Source organism: Oryctolagus cuniculus, chromosome 4, assembly GCF_964237555.1.
Source record: "Oryctolagus cuniculus chromosome 4, mOryCun1.1, whole genome shotgun sequence".
NCBI lineage: Eukaryota > Metazoa > Chordata > Mammalia > Lagomorpha > Leporidae > Oryctolagus > Oryctolagus cuniculus.
This window is the reverse complement of record NC_091435.1, coordinates 52308789-52325737: the sequence shown is the minus strand read 5'-3', so window position 1 is coordinate 52325737 and position 16949 is coordinate 52308789. Positions and strand designations below refer to the sequence as shown.

The window sequence follows — 16949 nt, the reverse complement described above, 5'->3', positions numbered from 1 at the left end:
GGAATAACCACTATGGAGATTCAATCAGTAATAAAAACCTTCTCAATACAGAAAAGACCTAAAGAACTAATTCCAATTCTTCTCAAGCTATTCAAAACAATTCAAAGGGAAGGAATCCTCCAAAACGCCTTCTATGAGGCTAGCATCACCTTAATTACAAAACCAGAAAAAGATACAACCAGAAAAAGAAAGAGAACTAGAAACCAGTATCACTGATGAACATAAATGCAAAAATCCTTAATAAAATATTAGCTAACTGAATCCAACAACACATCAGAAAGATCATTCACTGGACCAAGTGGCATTTATCCTTGGTATGCAGGGAAGGTCCAGCATTTGCAAATCAATAAATGTGATACATCACATTAATAAACTGAAGAATTAAAAACCATATGATTATCTCAATAGATGCAGAGAAAGCATTTGATAAAATACATCTCTTCACAATAAAAACCTTAAGCAAACTGTGTATAGAAGGAACATTCTTCAACAGAATAAAGGCAATATACGACAAATCTACAGCTAGCATCATATTGATTGAGGAAAAGTTGGAAGCATTTCCAATAAAATTTGGAACCTGACAAGGATGCCCACGTTCACGATTGGTATTCAATTTGGTCATGGAAGTTTTATCCAGAGCCATTAGGCAAGAAATAGAAATCAAAGGGATATAAATTGGAAAAGAGGAAGTCAAATTATCCCTGTTTGCAGATGATATGATTCTATACATAGAGGAACCAAAAGACCCCACTGAGAAACTATTGGAACTCATAAGACAGTTTGGTAAAGTTGCATATTATAAAATTAAAACACACAAAAATCAACAGCTTTTGTATACACAGATGATGCCATGACTGAGAAAGAACTTGTAAGATCAGTTCCATTCTCAATAGCTACAAAAAAGTTCAAATACCATGGAATAACCAAGAAGGTGAAAGATCTCTACAATGAAAATACAAAACATTAATGAAAAGGCCAGCACTGTGGTGTAGTAGGCTGGGCCTTTTCTTGTGACGTTGGGATCATATATGGGCACTGGTTCATGTCCTGGCTGCCCCTTTTCTGATCCAGCTTTCTGCTATGGTCTGGGAAAACAGCAGAAGATGGCCCAAGTACTCAGGCCCCTGCACCTACATGGGAGACCCAGAAGAAACTCCTGGCTGCTGGCTTCAGATCAACCCAGCTCTGGCCATTGTGGCCACCTGGGGAGTGAACTAGTAGATGGAAGATCATTCTGTCTATCCCTCTCTCTCTCTGTAACCTTACCTCTCAAATAAATCAATAACATCTTTTTTTTTTAAATTAAAGAAATAGTAGAAGATTTAAAAAAAATGGAAGAATCTTCCATGTTTGTAGATTGGAAGAATTAATATCACCAAAATGTCCAGACTGCTAAAAGCAATTTACAGATTCAGTGTGAGCCCAATCAAAATATCAAAGACATTCTTCTCAGATCTAGAAAAAATGATGCTAAAATATATATGGAAACACAAGAGTCCCTGAATAGCTAAATCAATCTTATACAACAAAAACAAAGTTGGAGGCATCACAAAACCAGATTTCAAGACATACTACAGGGCAGTTGTAATCAAACTAACCTGGTACTGTCGGAAAAATAGATACGTAAGCCAATGGAACAGAACTGAAACTCCAGAAAATCAATCCACACATCAACAACTAATTTTTGACAAGGGAGCTATAATCAATCCCTGGAGAAAGGACAGTCTCTTCAACAAATGGTGCTGGGAAAATCTGATCTTTGTATGCAGAAGTATGAAACAAGACCCCTACCATATACGTTACACAAAAATCAACTCAAAATGAAAAAGTACCTAAATATATGATCTGATACCATCAAATTACTAGAAGAGAACACTGGAAAAAGTCTACAAGATATTGGCATAGACAAAGACTTCTTGGAAAAGACTCCAGAAATAGGCAGTCAAAGCCAAATTAGACAAATGGGATTATATCAAGCTAAGAAAGTTCTACTCTGCAAAGGAAAAATTCAACAAAGTGAAGAGGCAACCAACAGAATGAGAGAAAATATTTGCAAAATATAAAACTGATAAACAATTGCTATCCAGAATCTATAGAGCTCAAGAAACTCAGTAACAACAAAGTAAACAATCTGGTTAAGAAATGGGCAAAGGACTTGAACAGGCATTTTTCAAAAGATGAAATTCAAATGGCCAACAGACACATGAAAAATGCTCAGGATCACTAGCCACTAGGGAAATGCAAATCAAAACCACAATGAAACTTTATCTCACCCCAGTTAGAATGGCTCTCACACAGAAATCAAAAAACAAATGATGGCAAGCATGTGTGGGGAAAAAGGTACCCTAATCCACTGTTGGTGGGAATGTAAACTAGTACAGCCATTGTGGAAGACAGTATGGAGATATCTCAGAAAGCTGAAAACAGATATACCATATGGTCCAGGAATCCTACTCCTGGGAATTTACTGAAGAGAAATGAAATCAGCATATGAGTTATCTGTACCCCTCTGCTAAGTGCAGCTGAATTCACAATAACTAAGATATGGAATCAACCCAGTTGTCCAACAACTGACGATTAAAGAAAATGTAGTATATATACACTATGGATTATTACTCAATTTTGAAAAAGAATGAAACCCTGTGTTTTGCTACAAAATGGATGCAACTGGAAACCATTACACTTAGTGAAATAAACTAATCCCAAAATTACAAATACCATATGTTTTCCTTGATCCGTGGTAACTAAGAGTGCAAAAAAATTGTAATGTATAATTATTTTCATTGCAATCTGCATAAAGGGAAATATCATTATGTTCTTAGACTTGTATGTATAAATTATATTGAACCTGTTAAAAATTAATTAAAATTAAGGGGTCAGTGCTGTGGCATAGTAAGCTAAGCCTCCACCTGCGCACTGGCATCCCATATGGGTGCCTGCTGCTCTTCTTACAATCCTGCTCTTTGATTATGGCTTGGGAAAATGGTAAAGATGGCTCAAGTGCTTGGGTCTTTGTATCTACGTGGGAGACCCAGAAAAAGTTCCTGGCTCCTGGCTTCAGATCAGCACAGCTTCGGCCATTGCAGTCATTTAGGCAGTGAACCTGTGGATGGAAGAGTTCTCTCTTTGTCTCTCTCTCTCTAACTTTGCCTCTCAAATAATTAAATAAATCTTTTAAAAAATTAATTAATGTTAAAATAAAAAATGAAATTAAAAAGTGCATGCTGTGCACATGTGGGTAAACAGCACACCATACCCCATAAATATGTAAAATTATTATAGGTTAATTTAAAAAAAGAAAAAAGAGCATCAAAAAGAGTTAGACAAATGAAAAGATGGAAATAATGTTTCTAAATCTGGGAAATTTACTGGGATAAAATGGAAACAGAAGCCCAGGTAGCAGCTTAACCTATTATGCAACAATACCAGCTCCCTAGTAAATTAATTTTAAACAATTTTTTTTTTTTTTTTATTTGACAGGTAGAGTTACAGACAGTGAGAGAGAGACAAGAGAAAGGTCTTCCTTCCACTGATTCATTCCCCAAACGGCTGCTACGGCCGGTGCTGTGCCAATCCGAAGCCAAGAGCCAGGTGCTTCTTCCTGGTCTCCCATGCGGGTGCAGGGCCCAAGCACTTGGGCCATCCTCCACTGCCCTCCCGGGCCACAGCAGAGAGCTGGACTGGAAGAGGAGCAACCAGGACTAGAACCCAGTGCCCATATGGGATGCCGGCACCGCAGGCAGAGGATTAACCAAGTGAGCCAGAGTGTCAGCCCCTAAACAATTTTTGAAAATGGTTTATTTCCAGGAATTTGATTTTTAGAAAATTTGTGTATAAAATTTTATTTTTAGATACCATGATTATATTAATCAATATATTCTTAGCTAAAGATGTTTTGGTTTAGTTATGAAAAAAGAAGTGAAAATTCATTTACTGTCTCAATAAGATTTTTTAAGGAGGTAAACGTCTGATGTAGTGGTTAAGATGCTATCTGAAACACTCACTTCCCTTACCGAAGTGCCTTGGTTCAAATCCCAGCTCTGCTTCCAATGCCAGCTTTCCGTTAATGTATACCCTTATGAGGGTTCAACTATTTGGAACCCTGCCATCAACATGGGAGACCTGGATTGAGATCTGGGCTCAGGCTTTGGCCCTGGTCAGCTCTGACTATTGTGGGCATTTGAGGAGTGAACCAGCATATGCAAGATCTCTGCTCATCTTTTTCTCTCTCTGCCTTTCAAATAAATAAAAATTTAAAAAATCTTGAAGAAAACAGAGTTAAAATCAGAAAAAAATTTCCTTTTTTCTGAAGCAAGATCATCTTTTTGTTTTTTATAACTAAATAAATATATTTTTTGAAAGAAGCTAAACACAATAGAAAAAGTACCATGTACCAACTAATTGAAGGAGGAACAAAAAAAACCCCCTCTCTTGTACTGAAAACTAAAGTTCCCCCCAAAAAATAAATAAAAATCCCATTATTTCCCCAGGGAATTTAACATAGCCTACCAACCACATCACTTTTCCTTTTTCATTTATTTTTTTAAAGATTTATTCACTTGAAAGTCAGAGTTATACAAAGAGAGGAGAGGCAGAGAGAGAGAGAGGGTCTTCCATCTACTGGTTCATGCCCCAATTGGCCGCAATGGCCAGAGCTGTACCTATCCGAAGCCAGGAGCCAGGACCTTCCTCTGGGTCTCCCACGTGGGTGCATGGGCCATCTTTTACTGCTTTCCCAGGCCATAGCAGAGAGCTGGATTGGAAGAGGAGCAGCTGGGACTAGAACCAGTGCCTATATGGGATGCTGGCGCTTCAGGCCAGGGCATTAACCCACTGCGCCACAGTGCCAGCCCCCACTTTTCCTTTTTCAAACTGACCCTTAAATTTGAAGCACCCTTCTCTCTCTACTTCTGAGGTCTCTGGATCTATATGTATTAAATAGGTACTTGATATGTTAAAGTATGCTTGAAAATAATACCTGGAATAAATCTTTCGTTCATATCCCAAAATTATGTTTGTTCTCATATTAGTAGGAAAGAGGTAATCAATAAAAATCTAAATATGATCTAGTAGTAGTAGTTATCACATACCATTTTAAGGTAGAAGTTCATAATGAGAAATGGGAATTTAGTCAAGGAATTTTATTTTTAAGATTCAGACTCCATTAGCAAGTCACATTGATCTTAGTTGAAGGAGTCTTATCAGTATCAGAAGTTAATGAATTTAATACCACCTCTTGAGGAGGTAAAGCACGTTTGGAGTCTAGTAACTTGATGGTTGTTAATCTGAAATAATTAGTGAGCACTGGATTTGAATATGTGTAAATTTGTGTTTAGGACTGCTCACAGAATAAATGGATCATCTTTTAGACAATACTATTATTTAAACTAAAATAAGTCAATAATATTTGCTGATCTATATGCTAAGTATCATTCTAGGTCTTGAAGAAACCATCTCTAGTGGAATTTACAATCCAGTGAGGCAGCTACGGTAGGATACAGCAAAATACATAAATATGATTACAGAGAGGTGAATGTATACTATGTGAACACTGGCAACAGAATAATGGGGTGAATCAGTGAAACTTCAGAGAAGGTAACTTGAGTTGGTTCTTTATTTTTTCTTTTAATGATTTATTTATGTATTTGAAAGACAGAGTTACAGAAAAGCAGAGGCAAGGACAGAGATAGAGCTCTTCCATCCACTGGTTCACTTCCCAAATGGCCATAATGGCTGCAGGTGGGCCAGGCTGAAGCCAGGAGCCAGATGCTTCTTCTGGGTCTCCCACATGGGTGCAGGGGCCCAAGGACTTGGGCCATCTTCTACCACTTTCCCAAGCCATGGCAGAGAGCTGAATCAGAAGTGGAGCTGGGTCTCGAACCAGCGCCCATGTGGGATGCCAGCCCTGCAAGCAGTGGCTTTACTCACTATACCACAGTGACAGTTTTACGCACTATGCCACAGCACCAGCCTCCATTGAGTTGGTTCTTGAAGTATCAATATATTAACCTTAAGTTAAAGAGCAGTGAGATGGAATAGGGCACTAAAGACAAAACAGTACATGTAAAGGCCCACGGTCATGAAGGACCTGAAGCAATGTATGCTCAATGTGAAGGATGGTTATATATTTTTCTGACTAGGAAATGTGCTTAAATTATATGAAAAACAAAAATTACAACCCAGGTCATATAATCATTTGATTTCTAATCATTATTTGTTATTAAAATATGACCATCTATTTAAGCAACAATCACAAAAGTACTTACTTATAATAGTGTTCCCAGAGATTTCTGTATCTTCCTTGACCTGACATGTCAAACACTGTAAAAGATAAACTACAGAAAAAAAGAGAAAGCAAAGTATGATTATAAGCTACTAATTGAAAGTATAACTTTTACTTAAATTATTTTCAATTAAAGAAATCATCTTTGATGTACAATATTCAGTATGAGCCCGTGTTCAAGAAAAAGCTCCATAAAGTAAAAATATGATTTTTTTCTATTGAAAAAATATAACATTATAACATTGTAATATATATAATATATATTATATATATAATAATAATATATATAAAAATATAACATTATAAAGAGATGTTTTCTTTGCTAGTCAGATTACTAGAGTGTGTGTAAATTCTAAATTATGAAAAATAAACCAGAGGTAGTGGTACAAATAATCTAAAAATTTTTGAAAAAAAACATTATTTTTGCAAGAGTAGAAAGAATAACCAGGTAGATCTAATGTTGTTATTTTTCACCCACAACTTTTTATTCACAGGAATGAAGTGGATTACCTGGATGATTTGAATTTCTCTATGTTGAATCCTATTGTTGGAACTATATCTTGAGATTGAGCCTTTAAGAAAAAGAAGGAGTTTAGATATTTACAAGTACCAAAAATGAGTTTTTCCTCAAACCTACCACTGAAGAGAGGATCAGATTAAGCAAAATTAAAATTTTTCTAATACGATGACTATATATATTCTTTATAGAAGTTTAAGGCTTACTGATTATGAATCTGCATCACATCTATGTCATAATTAACATGTTGTAGCTTATTGGAAGTTACCAAGGACTTAAAAGTTTTTATAAATGGTTTAATAAGTTACCTGGAGTTCACATGTAGGACTTTCTATCTTTCAACACATACTTATTGAGTTCATATATGTTCTGAACTGTCCTTACATCAAGAAGGTCCCTGCTCTCAAGGAGTTTATAATCTAGAGATGGCAAACAGAAATAAATAACTAAGTAACAAAGGAATACAATTTTTAGGAGTGAAAACTGCAAAGGTGATTGAGAATGAGAGGCATTAGGACAGGAGAAGTTGGTATAGTATGGAAGAAAAGTGCTTAGGAAGGCATCTTTGAGGAGGTGACATTTGATCCATAAGTGCATAATAGGAAGGGGAAAAGGTATGACAAATTCTTGGCAAACAGCTTTCCAGTTAAGAGAAATCAGATACTACAGTGAATCTAAGGCAGGAAGGAACTTGCCACTCAGGAAAAGTAGAAAGTCTGAATGTCTAAGAACACTGAATAAGTTAAAGAGTGCTATGCTGAGGTTAAGTGAGGTAGATCCCAGAAGGCCATAGCAGGGAATACTGTATGCAGTAGGAGATAGGTTGACAAGTCCCATGGGCAATTACAATACATTATAAGGATAACCTAACTCTTCAAATGCCACCTAGAATTTACAGTATCAAAACCATCCTCTGTTTCAATAAAAATCCACCTACTTTCTGATCTATATGTTTAAAAGTTATTCTTGACTCCTGTCATTTATATTCCATATTATAATCATTCTCTAAGCTTTATTTGTTCAGGCTCTTTATTTGTTCTAAGCTTATTAGTTAATTTCATACTTTGAATTACTACACTAGCCTCCTAACTGCTCCTAATTGGCTATCCTGTATTAAAGAACTTAAATAACTTCAATAAGTCTTAGTTTTCTCAAAAGTAAAATAAATTATTATTACTAACTCATAAACTTATGAGAATTAAATGAGTTAATGAATACAAAATATTCAACACAGTGTTGGATCCCTAGTAAATATTCAATAAATAATTGCTATTATTATACTTCCCTGATTTTACTCTGATTCCCACCCATTTTATTTTCTACACTGTCACAACTAAAAAAAAAAAAAATCCCCTTCAGTCTGACTTCTTGCTTTTCTGTGAAAGCAAGAATCATACAAGAGAGATTTTTGCTTCATATTATTATCTTCACTCTGGTTATCTCCTTTAGGGAAATTTAAATTCAAAGGGAAAGAAACTGAAAAGTCATTGGAGCTTGTTTACCTTAAATGTAATGTGCTACTCAGACTTACCCCTAAGGTAGAGCTAGAAACATGCCAGGGGATTCTAATTCAATCCCACCAAGGTGGCATGTACCAATGCCATCTTAATGTTAAAGTGATCAGTTTCAGTTCATAATTGATCAAAAAGATAGAATTAAGTGTCAAAGGGATTACATAAATAAGACCAGTGCCTGCAAATAATAATTGCTAGAATTAAAAAGGAGAGAATGATCCTTCATGGGAAGCAGGATACACAGCAGACTCATAGAATGGCAAATGCCCTAAACAGCACTCTAGCCTCAGAATCAGCCCTTAAGGCATTCGGATCTGGCTAAAAATACCCATAAGAGTTTCTCAGGCATGGAAAGCTAAGACACTGTGGCAAAAACAAAAACAAAAAACCTAAATGAAAGATCTCTGCGAGTGAGATCCCAGTGGAAAGAATGGGCCATCAAAGAAGGAAGTACCTTTCTCTGAAGGGAGGAGAGAACTTCTACTTTGAATATGGTCTTGTCTAAATAAGTTCATACTTGGTGAACTCAAGAGGCTTCCATAGCCTTGGCAGCTCATGACAAGAGCCTCGGGTGATTACTGACATCATAAATAAGAGTGTCAATTGTTAAATCAACAAGGGGAGTCACTGTACACCTGCTCCCCATGTAGGACCTCTGTTCTTAATGTGCTGTACTATGCGAATTAACAGTAAAACTACTACTCAAACAGTACTCTATACTTTGTGTGTCTGCATGGGTACAGTCTGTTGAAATTTTTACTTAGTATATACTAAGTTGATCTTCTGTATATAAATATAATTGAAAATGAATCTTGATGAAGAATGGGATGGAAGAAGGAGTGGGAAATGAAAAGGTTGCGGGTGGGAGGAAGGTTATGGGGGGAAAGCCACTGTAATACAAAAGTTGTACTTTGGAAATTTATATTTATTAAATAAAAGTTGAAAAAAAACGTAATAAAGTAGGTCAAAAAAAAATGTAATGTGCTAGTGAAAAGGCCCCCAGAGCTGCCCCAGTTTTGTTTTTTCTGAAGTTTTGCTGATTCGAGTTTTCCTTCCATCTATCCTATGAACTATCCTGATATATTTTTCCCAAAAATTTCTTTTTGTTTATGTTAGATAAAATTTATTTTCTGCTACAAAGATTCCTACTTCATACCTTGTGGTTCCTTCATTGACCAACAAGTTTTGGAATAAACAGTTTCCTAATTTTTGTTGTCACCAAAAACTACATAATTTTTATTCAAATATGTCAATCATGTGATACAATCATCAACTGTTATTATGAAAAAAATTTCAAACAGCCAAAAAAATAGGCAGGTTAAAAGTCTGAAGAAATCTCAGAAAATATCAAAATAGTAATTCTATTTTCATTGAACTGGAATTAGAGTAATTTTGTGCCTTTCCACAATCACTCAGCTTCTTCAAAATCTCTAATTTAACTTATTTTACTTATAAGGATACCCCTCCCTACTAAAGTTCCAGTGGAAAGCAATTAGGAAAAACAAAACTCCACAAATTAATCAGGATATAGAATAAGATATGTGAGTGCTTCTGGATTCAACTGAAACTCATTTTCTCAAAAGTATTCCAAAAGATAGTTTCTAATATTGATTTCCCTATGCTTTATCCAAAAACAAACATGAAGGCATTTCAAAAAGCTCATAATAGGCCAGCGCTGCAGCTCAGCAGGATAATTCTCTGCCTGCGGCACCGGCACCCAGGGTTCTAGTCCCGGTCGGGGTGCCAGATTCTGTCCCAGTTGCTCCTCTTCCAGGCCAGCTCTCTGCTGTGGCCCAGGAAGGCAGTGGAGAATGGCCCAGGTGCTTGGGCCCTGCACCCGCATGGGAGACCAAGAGAAGCACCTGGCTCCTGGCTTCGGATCAGCACGGTGCAGGGGCCGCAGCGTGCCGCTGCAGTGTGCAGCCACAGCGGCCATTGGGGGGTGAACCAACGGAAAAAGGAAGACCTTTCTCTCTGTCTCTCTCACAGTCCACTCTGCCTGTCAAAAACAAAACAAAAACAAAAACCTCATAATGAATGCATATTATGAAAAATGTATGCATGGATTCCAAAACCTTTTTGCACCAAAATAAACTTATATTTTAATTTCATTTGATAATGAACATTCTGAAGTACACTTGAACATTTTTTTTTCATTCTCTAAAGTGGACAGAGAATTGTGTAAAGCGTACAAAGACTAGGAATTATTAGCTAAGCAGAACAGGCCATCTGAGACAGTCCATTCCATGGATAGACCAACATCAACAGAAACAGAACAAGATTTCTAAGAGACCCTATTTGGTTAGTTTATTTAGTCTGCTAATAAAATTAAAAAAAAAATCATTCATCAATCTAATCAGCCAATAAATATATTTAAATGCCAAGCATTATTCTGTATTTGGTATTCAGTGCTAAACAAGACAAGATTGACACTCTATTATAAAAAGAAAGTTAATAAGCAAGTTATGAACTCAAAATGTAAGATAACTTCAGTTTGTTTTAAAGATTAAGAATATAAAACTACATGATGTAATAGAATGAGATCATGTACAACAGAAAGCAAGGGAAAGACTCTTCAAAGAAAATATACAGGTTGTGTCTCTAAGAAAATGACTCCTGGACTATATTTTTCACAACAGTGGTCACATTAAAGTATCCTCCCTCTCTTCCTATTCATCAGCTTTGAAGATGCCAGCAATCTCAATATATTAACAATAGATGATAAAATTATAATAAATAAATATAATATAATTATAAAATAAATATTAACAACAAATAAACATTATTTATTAACAATAAATAAATATGAAAAATCAGTTTGGGTGGCCAGCACTGTGGCATGTCAGGTTAAGCCATAACATGGGACATTAGCATCCCTTATCAGAACACTGGTTTGAGTCATGGCTGTTCCCCTTGTGATCCAGCTCCCTGCTAACGTGCTGGGGAAGGCAGCAGATGATGGCCCAAGTACCTGAGCCCCTGAGATCCACATGGGAGATATAAATGGAGTTCTGGGCTTCTGGCTTCAGCCCCAACCATTGTGGCCATTTGGGGGTGAACCAGCAGATGGAAGATAGTTCTCTGTCGCTCCCACTCTATCTGTCACTTGCCTGTGAAATTAATAAATGAATCTTTAAAAAAACTGTTTGGATTTGAAAATATCTATAAACTAATACCTAGAAAATTGAGAGGTAGAAAGGGACACAGAAAGAGAGGAGACAGCTTCCATTCACTAGTTTACTCTCCATATACCCCTAACTGCTGGCTGGCTGATAGGACTGCTAACACCTAACGTTCACTGGTTTATTCTCCATACACTGCTAACTGCTGGGTGGTTTTCCAGATTTCTAAAGTATCTGGATGGCAGAAACCCAATTATCTAAGCCATCAGCACTGCTTTCCAGCCTCTGCACCCACAGAAGCTGGAGTTAGGAGCCAGAGCTGGGTATAGAACCCAGGTACTCTGATACGGGACGTAGTGTCTCAACTCGCATGATAACTACTAGAACAAATGCCCAAACCTAAAAGCTGACTTTTCCCACAGAAATAAATGAAACAACTTTACTATAAGATGTGCAATTCTTTTGGAAGGCATTTACTAACATAGCAATTTAGACGTCCATGATTAATTCACTTAATTTATTAAAAATAATGTTCTCACAGTGGATATAAGCTCTTGGGTTCAAAGTAGGAAGGAAGCAAATGTTAAATGTGCCTGAGTGACAGAAGTTTTAGAGCCTTTCAGAGGCCCCAATTTAGGTGAGCCCTTCACTATTATTACCAAGTTAAGAAAAAAAAAAAAGTAAAAGCAAATTACACTTTCTCAGGACCTAGAGGTTAATTTTTCTGATGAGATAAGATAGTTGTTCTAGCTTTAAGACTCAAGAAGTGATTTCAGGTGCACAAAAGCACTGTTTTTATGGGGGTTTTCTCTACATGCAGCAGAACCTACTCTGGATCAGGTGTTGAATGAGGTAGCTTTATACAGCTTTCAATTACTAAAGTAATAGATTCATGCCTATATTGCTTAAAAGCATCTTGCTTACTACTACTGATATACACACCACATTTCTGTGAAAAACTGTCTGCTTATCCACAGAACCTGTAGAGGTGATTCATTTTTCCCCTTGTTTTGTTCCTCCTATAAACAGGAACTGAAAAAGCAGTGCAATCTAAAAGTAAACTCAGCAAATTTATGACAATCTTTTGGAGAAAAAAAATTCTGAAAAGAACATTCCAGTATAATCATCAAGATTTGCCTTTTTCTGCATGAAATTCACTGCAAATTGTAGTTGACAGATATTACTTTAAGGTATTCCAAGTTTAAAAATGATTCCACAGCATAATTATACGAAGTTATGACATCATACAAATAATTCTGCATATTAACTTTCCCTAGTAGCAGAGAATACATACAGCATCTAACAATGATACTTACATTTGAAGGTTTAAGTTTGTTGATGATTGTTGTTTTGCCACTATTATCTAGACCAAGGCACAAAACATGAACCTCCTTCTTCTTCAGGCCAAGCAAGCCTGAGAGTCTGTCTAGCAATCCCATAATGTGACTCAAATATGACAAATCAGCTGCAAGTAACAAAAAAAAGCTCTAATATCTAAAAACACCTGAAGCATGCAAAATACATAATTCTTAAAAATTTAAGGAAACATAATGATACTGTGAAAACCTTGTCAATGTAGCTTTGTAATTAGTCAATAGAGGATAAGCTGATTACCACAAAGGAGACTTAACAGAAACGCAGAGTGGCAGCTTATAACCCCTGGCAACATAGATTAACAACCTTGAAATGACAACATTTCTCATTGTCATTTATAATATTTAAGAGGAAAACACAGGCTCCATAACATGCAAACTCAACCAACTGTGATAATTCAAAGTATCAAGTATCAGGCTGCAAGTATCAATTAGGATGCAGCATTCCGGGAAATATGGAACAATATAAGGGCAATAATTTTGTATTTAATATGACACTAAAATTTAAACTGTAAGACAGACTAGATCCATTGTTTTAACTCTCAGCTTAAGGATTGATTGGCATTTGTAGATTATTTTAAATTAATCTTCTGCTATGAAGCAATTTACATACAATTTATCATCTTAATTCAAAGCAAATTTACTATTTACTTATCACACTAAACATATAAAATATACACGCTTGTTTTTTCCATTTTCCATACAATTTTGAACAAATTTTTAAAAATATGACCACTTCTCACATTTTCCTCCTTTACAACTTCTACTCTAATACAATGGTTGTGAAAAGACTGATGCTTATACATTCACCTTTCAAAGTAGCTGGTGTTGAAACTTTTCACTGGTTTTTCACGTATTATCAAATATTTACTGAATTATGTTAGGGCAAAAAATTTATAAGAGAAGTCAGTTTTTCTAAAAATGTAATCACCTTTATTGAAGCTGTTTGTGCACTTCTTTTTTTAGTAATTATAGCTTTCCTCTGTAATTTTATTTTCTGCATTCATAAATAAAGGCAATAAAAGACAAGAAAGCTGGTCAACATTTCTTTACCATGTTCAAAATTCATAGTAAGAGGCACAATTGAAATTTTCTGTAAGTATCCACTCCAGTAGCCAGGATTCTCAACCCTAGCTGCACTCTGGAATCAACTGTTTAATCTGAATTTCTGAAGATGGAAACTGGGCAACTATACTTTTAAAAGCTACATAGTGGAGTTGGCGTTTATCCTAACAGTTAGAACACTGGCTTACCACAATGGACTACTTGAGTTCATTTCCTAGCTCTGACTCCTGACTCCAGCTTCCTGCAAAGCCACCAAGGAGACCCAGATTGAGTTCCCAGCTCCTGGCTTCTGCTTAGCCCAGACTCAGCCACTCTGGGCATTTGGGGAGTGAACCAGCAGATGGCAGCTCTCTCTGTCTCTCAAATAAACAAATAAAATAAAAACTACACAGTGTTTCTGATAGGTAGTCACTGCTGAGAACCATTGGGTTTCAGAATAAAGTCCAAACTTCAGTGAATACCTTTAACAATGTTCACAATTTGGTTCTAATCTATCTTTCCACTTTCTGTTTCCACTCTTTGTACATCGATTTAAATGTTCATGGATGTTCTCTGTGATACTGAAACGAGGATTCATGTTGTCAGAAAAATCCAGAAGAATCAGGATGTTACTCAAAATTTTTTTAACTCTTTACTAGTTTATTAAAATTAATGACTTGGAAGATAAGCTACAGGGAGAGCTCCTGGTGGGGCAGAGAAGGAAACAATGACTTGTATTTTCTAAACTTTAAATAAGTGTGTTAAATGAATTGTTATACACACTACTCCAGATCAGTGCTCCTATTTGGCTCTTAGTTTTCTGATGATGAAATTTCCATTAGAGTTTCCACATCCAAAAAAAAAAAAAAAAAAAAAGGCCCAAGTTGAGCAGTCTTAAAACCATCAATGAAATAAAATTTCGCCCAAACCACTTCAATGCATTTTCTAGTCCCTAGCACTGACCGCCTGATCCTGCTACTCCTTTTCCACCTCTCACGTTAGAAACAACTCCTCGCGTGGAAGGAAAATCAAAACAAAACCTTGAGGAAGAGCCAAGAGGAATTCTAACGCTGACCGGAGGGAGCGGGGGAGTGGCTGGGGACTGTAAAAATCCCGGGGTTTTGATGTTAGCTTGGCTGCCCCAGGAGCTGGTGAGGAACAGAAGGGACGCACTCACTCGTACCAGGCCCCGGGAAGGGAATCTGGTACGGGGGCTCCCTCAACCTTCTCTGCTCTGCCTCGGTATGAAAGATCGCCGTTCCTGACTAAAACCGTCTCTACAAGTTGGAAGAAATGACATCCCCTACCTCAGGCCGAACATCCACGCCTGGTCTGCCGCCTTGGCGCGCCGCGTTTCCCTGGCAACAAAAGCTTCTTCCGGTCCCGAAGCCACGCCTCTTTGGGAGTATTAGCAGTGCTCTGGCACCTGGGGTGGTAAAGCTCCTGGGAAAAAGGCCAGAGGCTCGCTGAGCAACTATTAACGAGGGGTGGGAGGTGAGCAAAGGTTAGGGGCGCCGGGCTGGGGGCCGGTTTCCTGCGAGGGACCTTGCCGTCTTCGGTGGAGCATGACGGGAGTTGTAGGCGCGCGCACAGCCTGCCGGGAAGCGCGTGTCTGCGTTCGCTGCGCTTCTATGGGCGTGGATTCCCCCAGCTGCTTCGCCCAGGGCGTGGCGTCTGTGTGACGCCAAGGCTGAGGCCCTGGGTTGTAGACTGGCGCAGACTCAGCGGGGTGACCGCGACTGCTGGATACGGTGGTACCCACTGGGACAGGATGTGCGCCGTTGTTGCCCTGTACCCACGGCACCGAGCCCCCTCCATGTTCTGATTGAGGAAAGCTTTTAAAGTTGGGCGGGAGAGGAAAGACACTGGTGCCGAAAGCCAGGTGTAATTCGACGAAGGAAGTATGTACACCTGCTTCCTAGCTGCCTGATCTCCCGAAGGTATTTCCACCTGGCATAATATCCTGTGATTAGTTTACAGTCCCTCGGGTCAAATCGGCTGGTGGTCGGAAGATACATTAATAGTCAAAATCGGAAGTTAGCCGCCTTGTTAAAAAATGTTTGGCTTTCACAGGCTCAGATGATCCTCAAATAGAAAATATTTAGACATACACTTTGTCCCACATTTTTATTACCACGTTTTCCAGTAGACAGACTGCAAGGTGTCCAGCGCGTAACAAATCTTCCCAGGCAGACGAATCAATTAGTTCACAGGCTTTTATTGGGGTTCCGCTCCCGGGCGAGGTTCCCCGGTCCCAACAGAGCAGGGGCTGGGGAAGTCGCGTGTCAGGGGTTGGGAGAGCTCCTTTTATAGATACAGGGTGTGGGGGTTAAAGGTTGAGGCGGGTCTGATCCTCATTGGTTGACCTTTAGGCACCCGCGGGGACCTTGACAAGGACTCTCCATTCCCTGAAGTGTATGCCTTCCCTCCTTGCGGATCCCAAAGCTGCCATATGAGAGGAGACGGCCAAATAGGGTCAGCAACATTGCGGGCAGAACTGTAAATTTCCTGTTAGAGATGCCACCTGCCTTTACCTGGCCAGCTCTTCTCCCAGGCCAGCTAGGTAATGGAAGTCAACAGGGGGCCTTCCCCAAGGAGGTTCACACCTCCCTTAGGATGTACCCCGTATGAAGAGATAGGTAGGTCTGGGCTTCATAACTGGCAAGGCCTAAAGCCCACCTTCTGTCAGGTTCTATTTGCTTCTCAATCAGAAATCTTAGTTGTGGCTCAGACAGCACCTTTCTTGGGTCCTCTAATAATGACTCCGTCCTTTGTTCTGGACCCTGTCTAGCCCACTTGGGCCTCATTCCTTTGTAATCATAGCCTCTGCTCTAACATCAATGGGTCTGCTCCCAACCTGTGCGTATTGATGGTCCTCTCCTCCACTTAATGTTGTATGATTATTCAAAATTTCTCTAGAGACAAACCCCACTACCTGAAGAAGTTGAGTGGCCTTTCTCCCGGTCTTGGCTGGGGTCAGATTTAAGCCACATCCATCAAACTGTCCCCACAAGGGTCCAGAGACCACCCCACCCCCCCATTTCCTAATGCCACTCTTAGGATCATTGGTTGCTATTCTCACCCTGACTTGTATAC

At 38.3% G+C, this 16949-nt stretch overlaps 1 protein-coding gene and 1 long non-coding RNA gene across 7 annotated transcripts in view; one reads left to right on the top strand and one right to left on the bottom strand.

Annotated features, from left to right (window-relative positions):
* ARL6 (ARF like GTPase 6) overlaps positions 1-15479 on the bottom strand; it is a 58421-nt gene extending 42942 nt beyond the window's left edge. For all 4 annotated transcript variants that reach the window (XR_011387812.1, XR_011387813.1, XR_011387814.1 and 1 more), the window contains exons 1-4: positions 15161-15479; positions 12753-12901; positions 6794-6855; positions 6267-6335 (exon numbers count right to left, since the gene is read on the bottom strand). Coding sequence is in view for 1 of the 4 variants with exons in the window: in XM_002716750.5 (XP_002716796.1) it covers positions 6267-6335; positions 6794-6855; positions 12753-12875 (254 nt within the window). In the remaining 3 variants the exon portion in view is untranslated. The remainder of the gene's footprint in view (positions 1-6266; positions 6336-6793; positions 6856-12752; positions 12902-15160) is intronic.
* LOC103350570 (uncharacterized) overlaps positions 15447-16949 on the top strand; it is a 50927-nt gene continuing 49424 nt past the window's right edge. For all 3 annotated transcript variants that reach the window (XR_011387816.1, XR_011387815.1, XR_007924678.2), the window contains exon 1: positions 15447-15793. This is a non-coding gene — a long non-coding RNA (uncharacterized lncRNA). The remainder of the gene's footprint in view (positions 15794-16949) is intronic.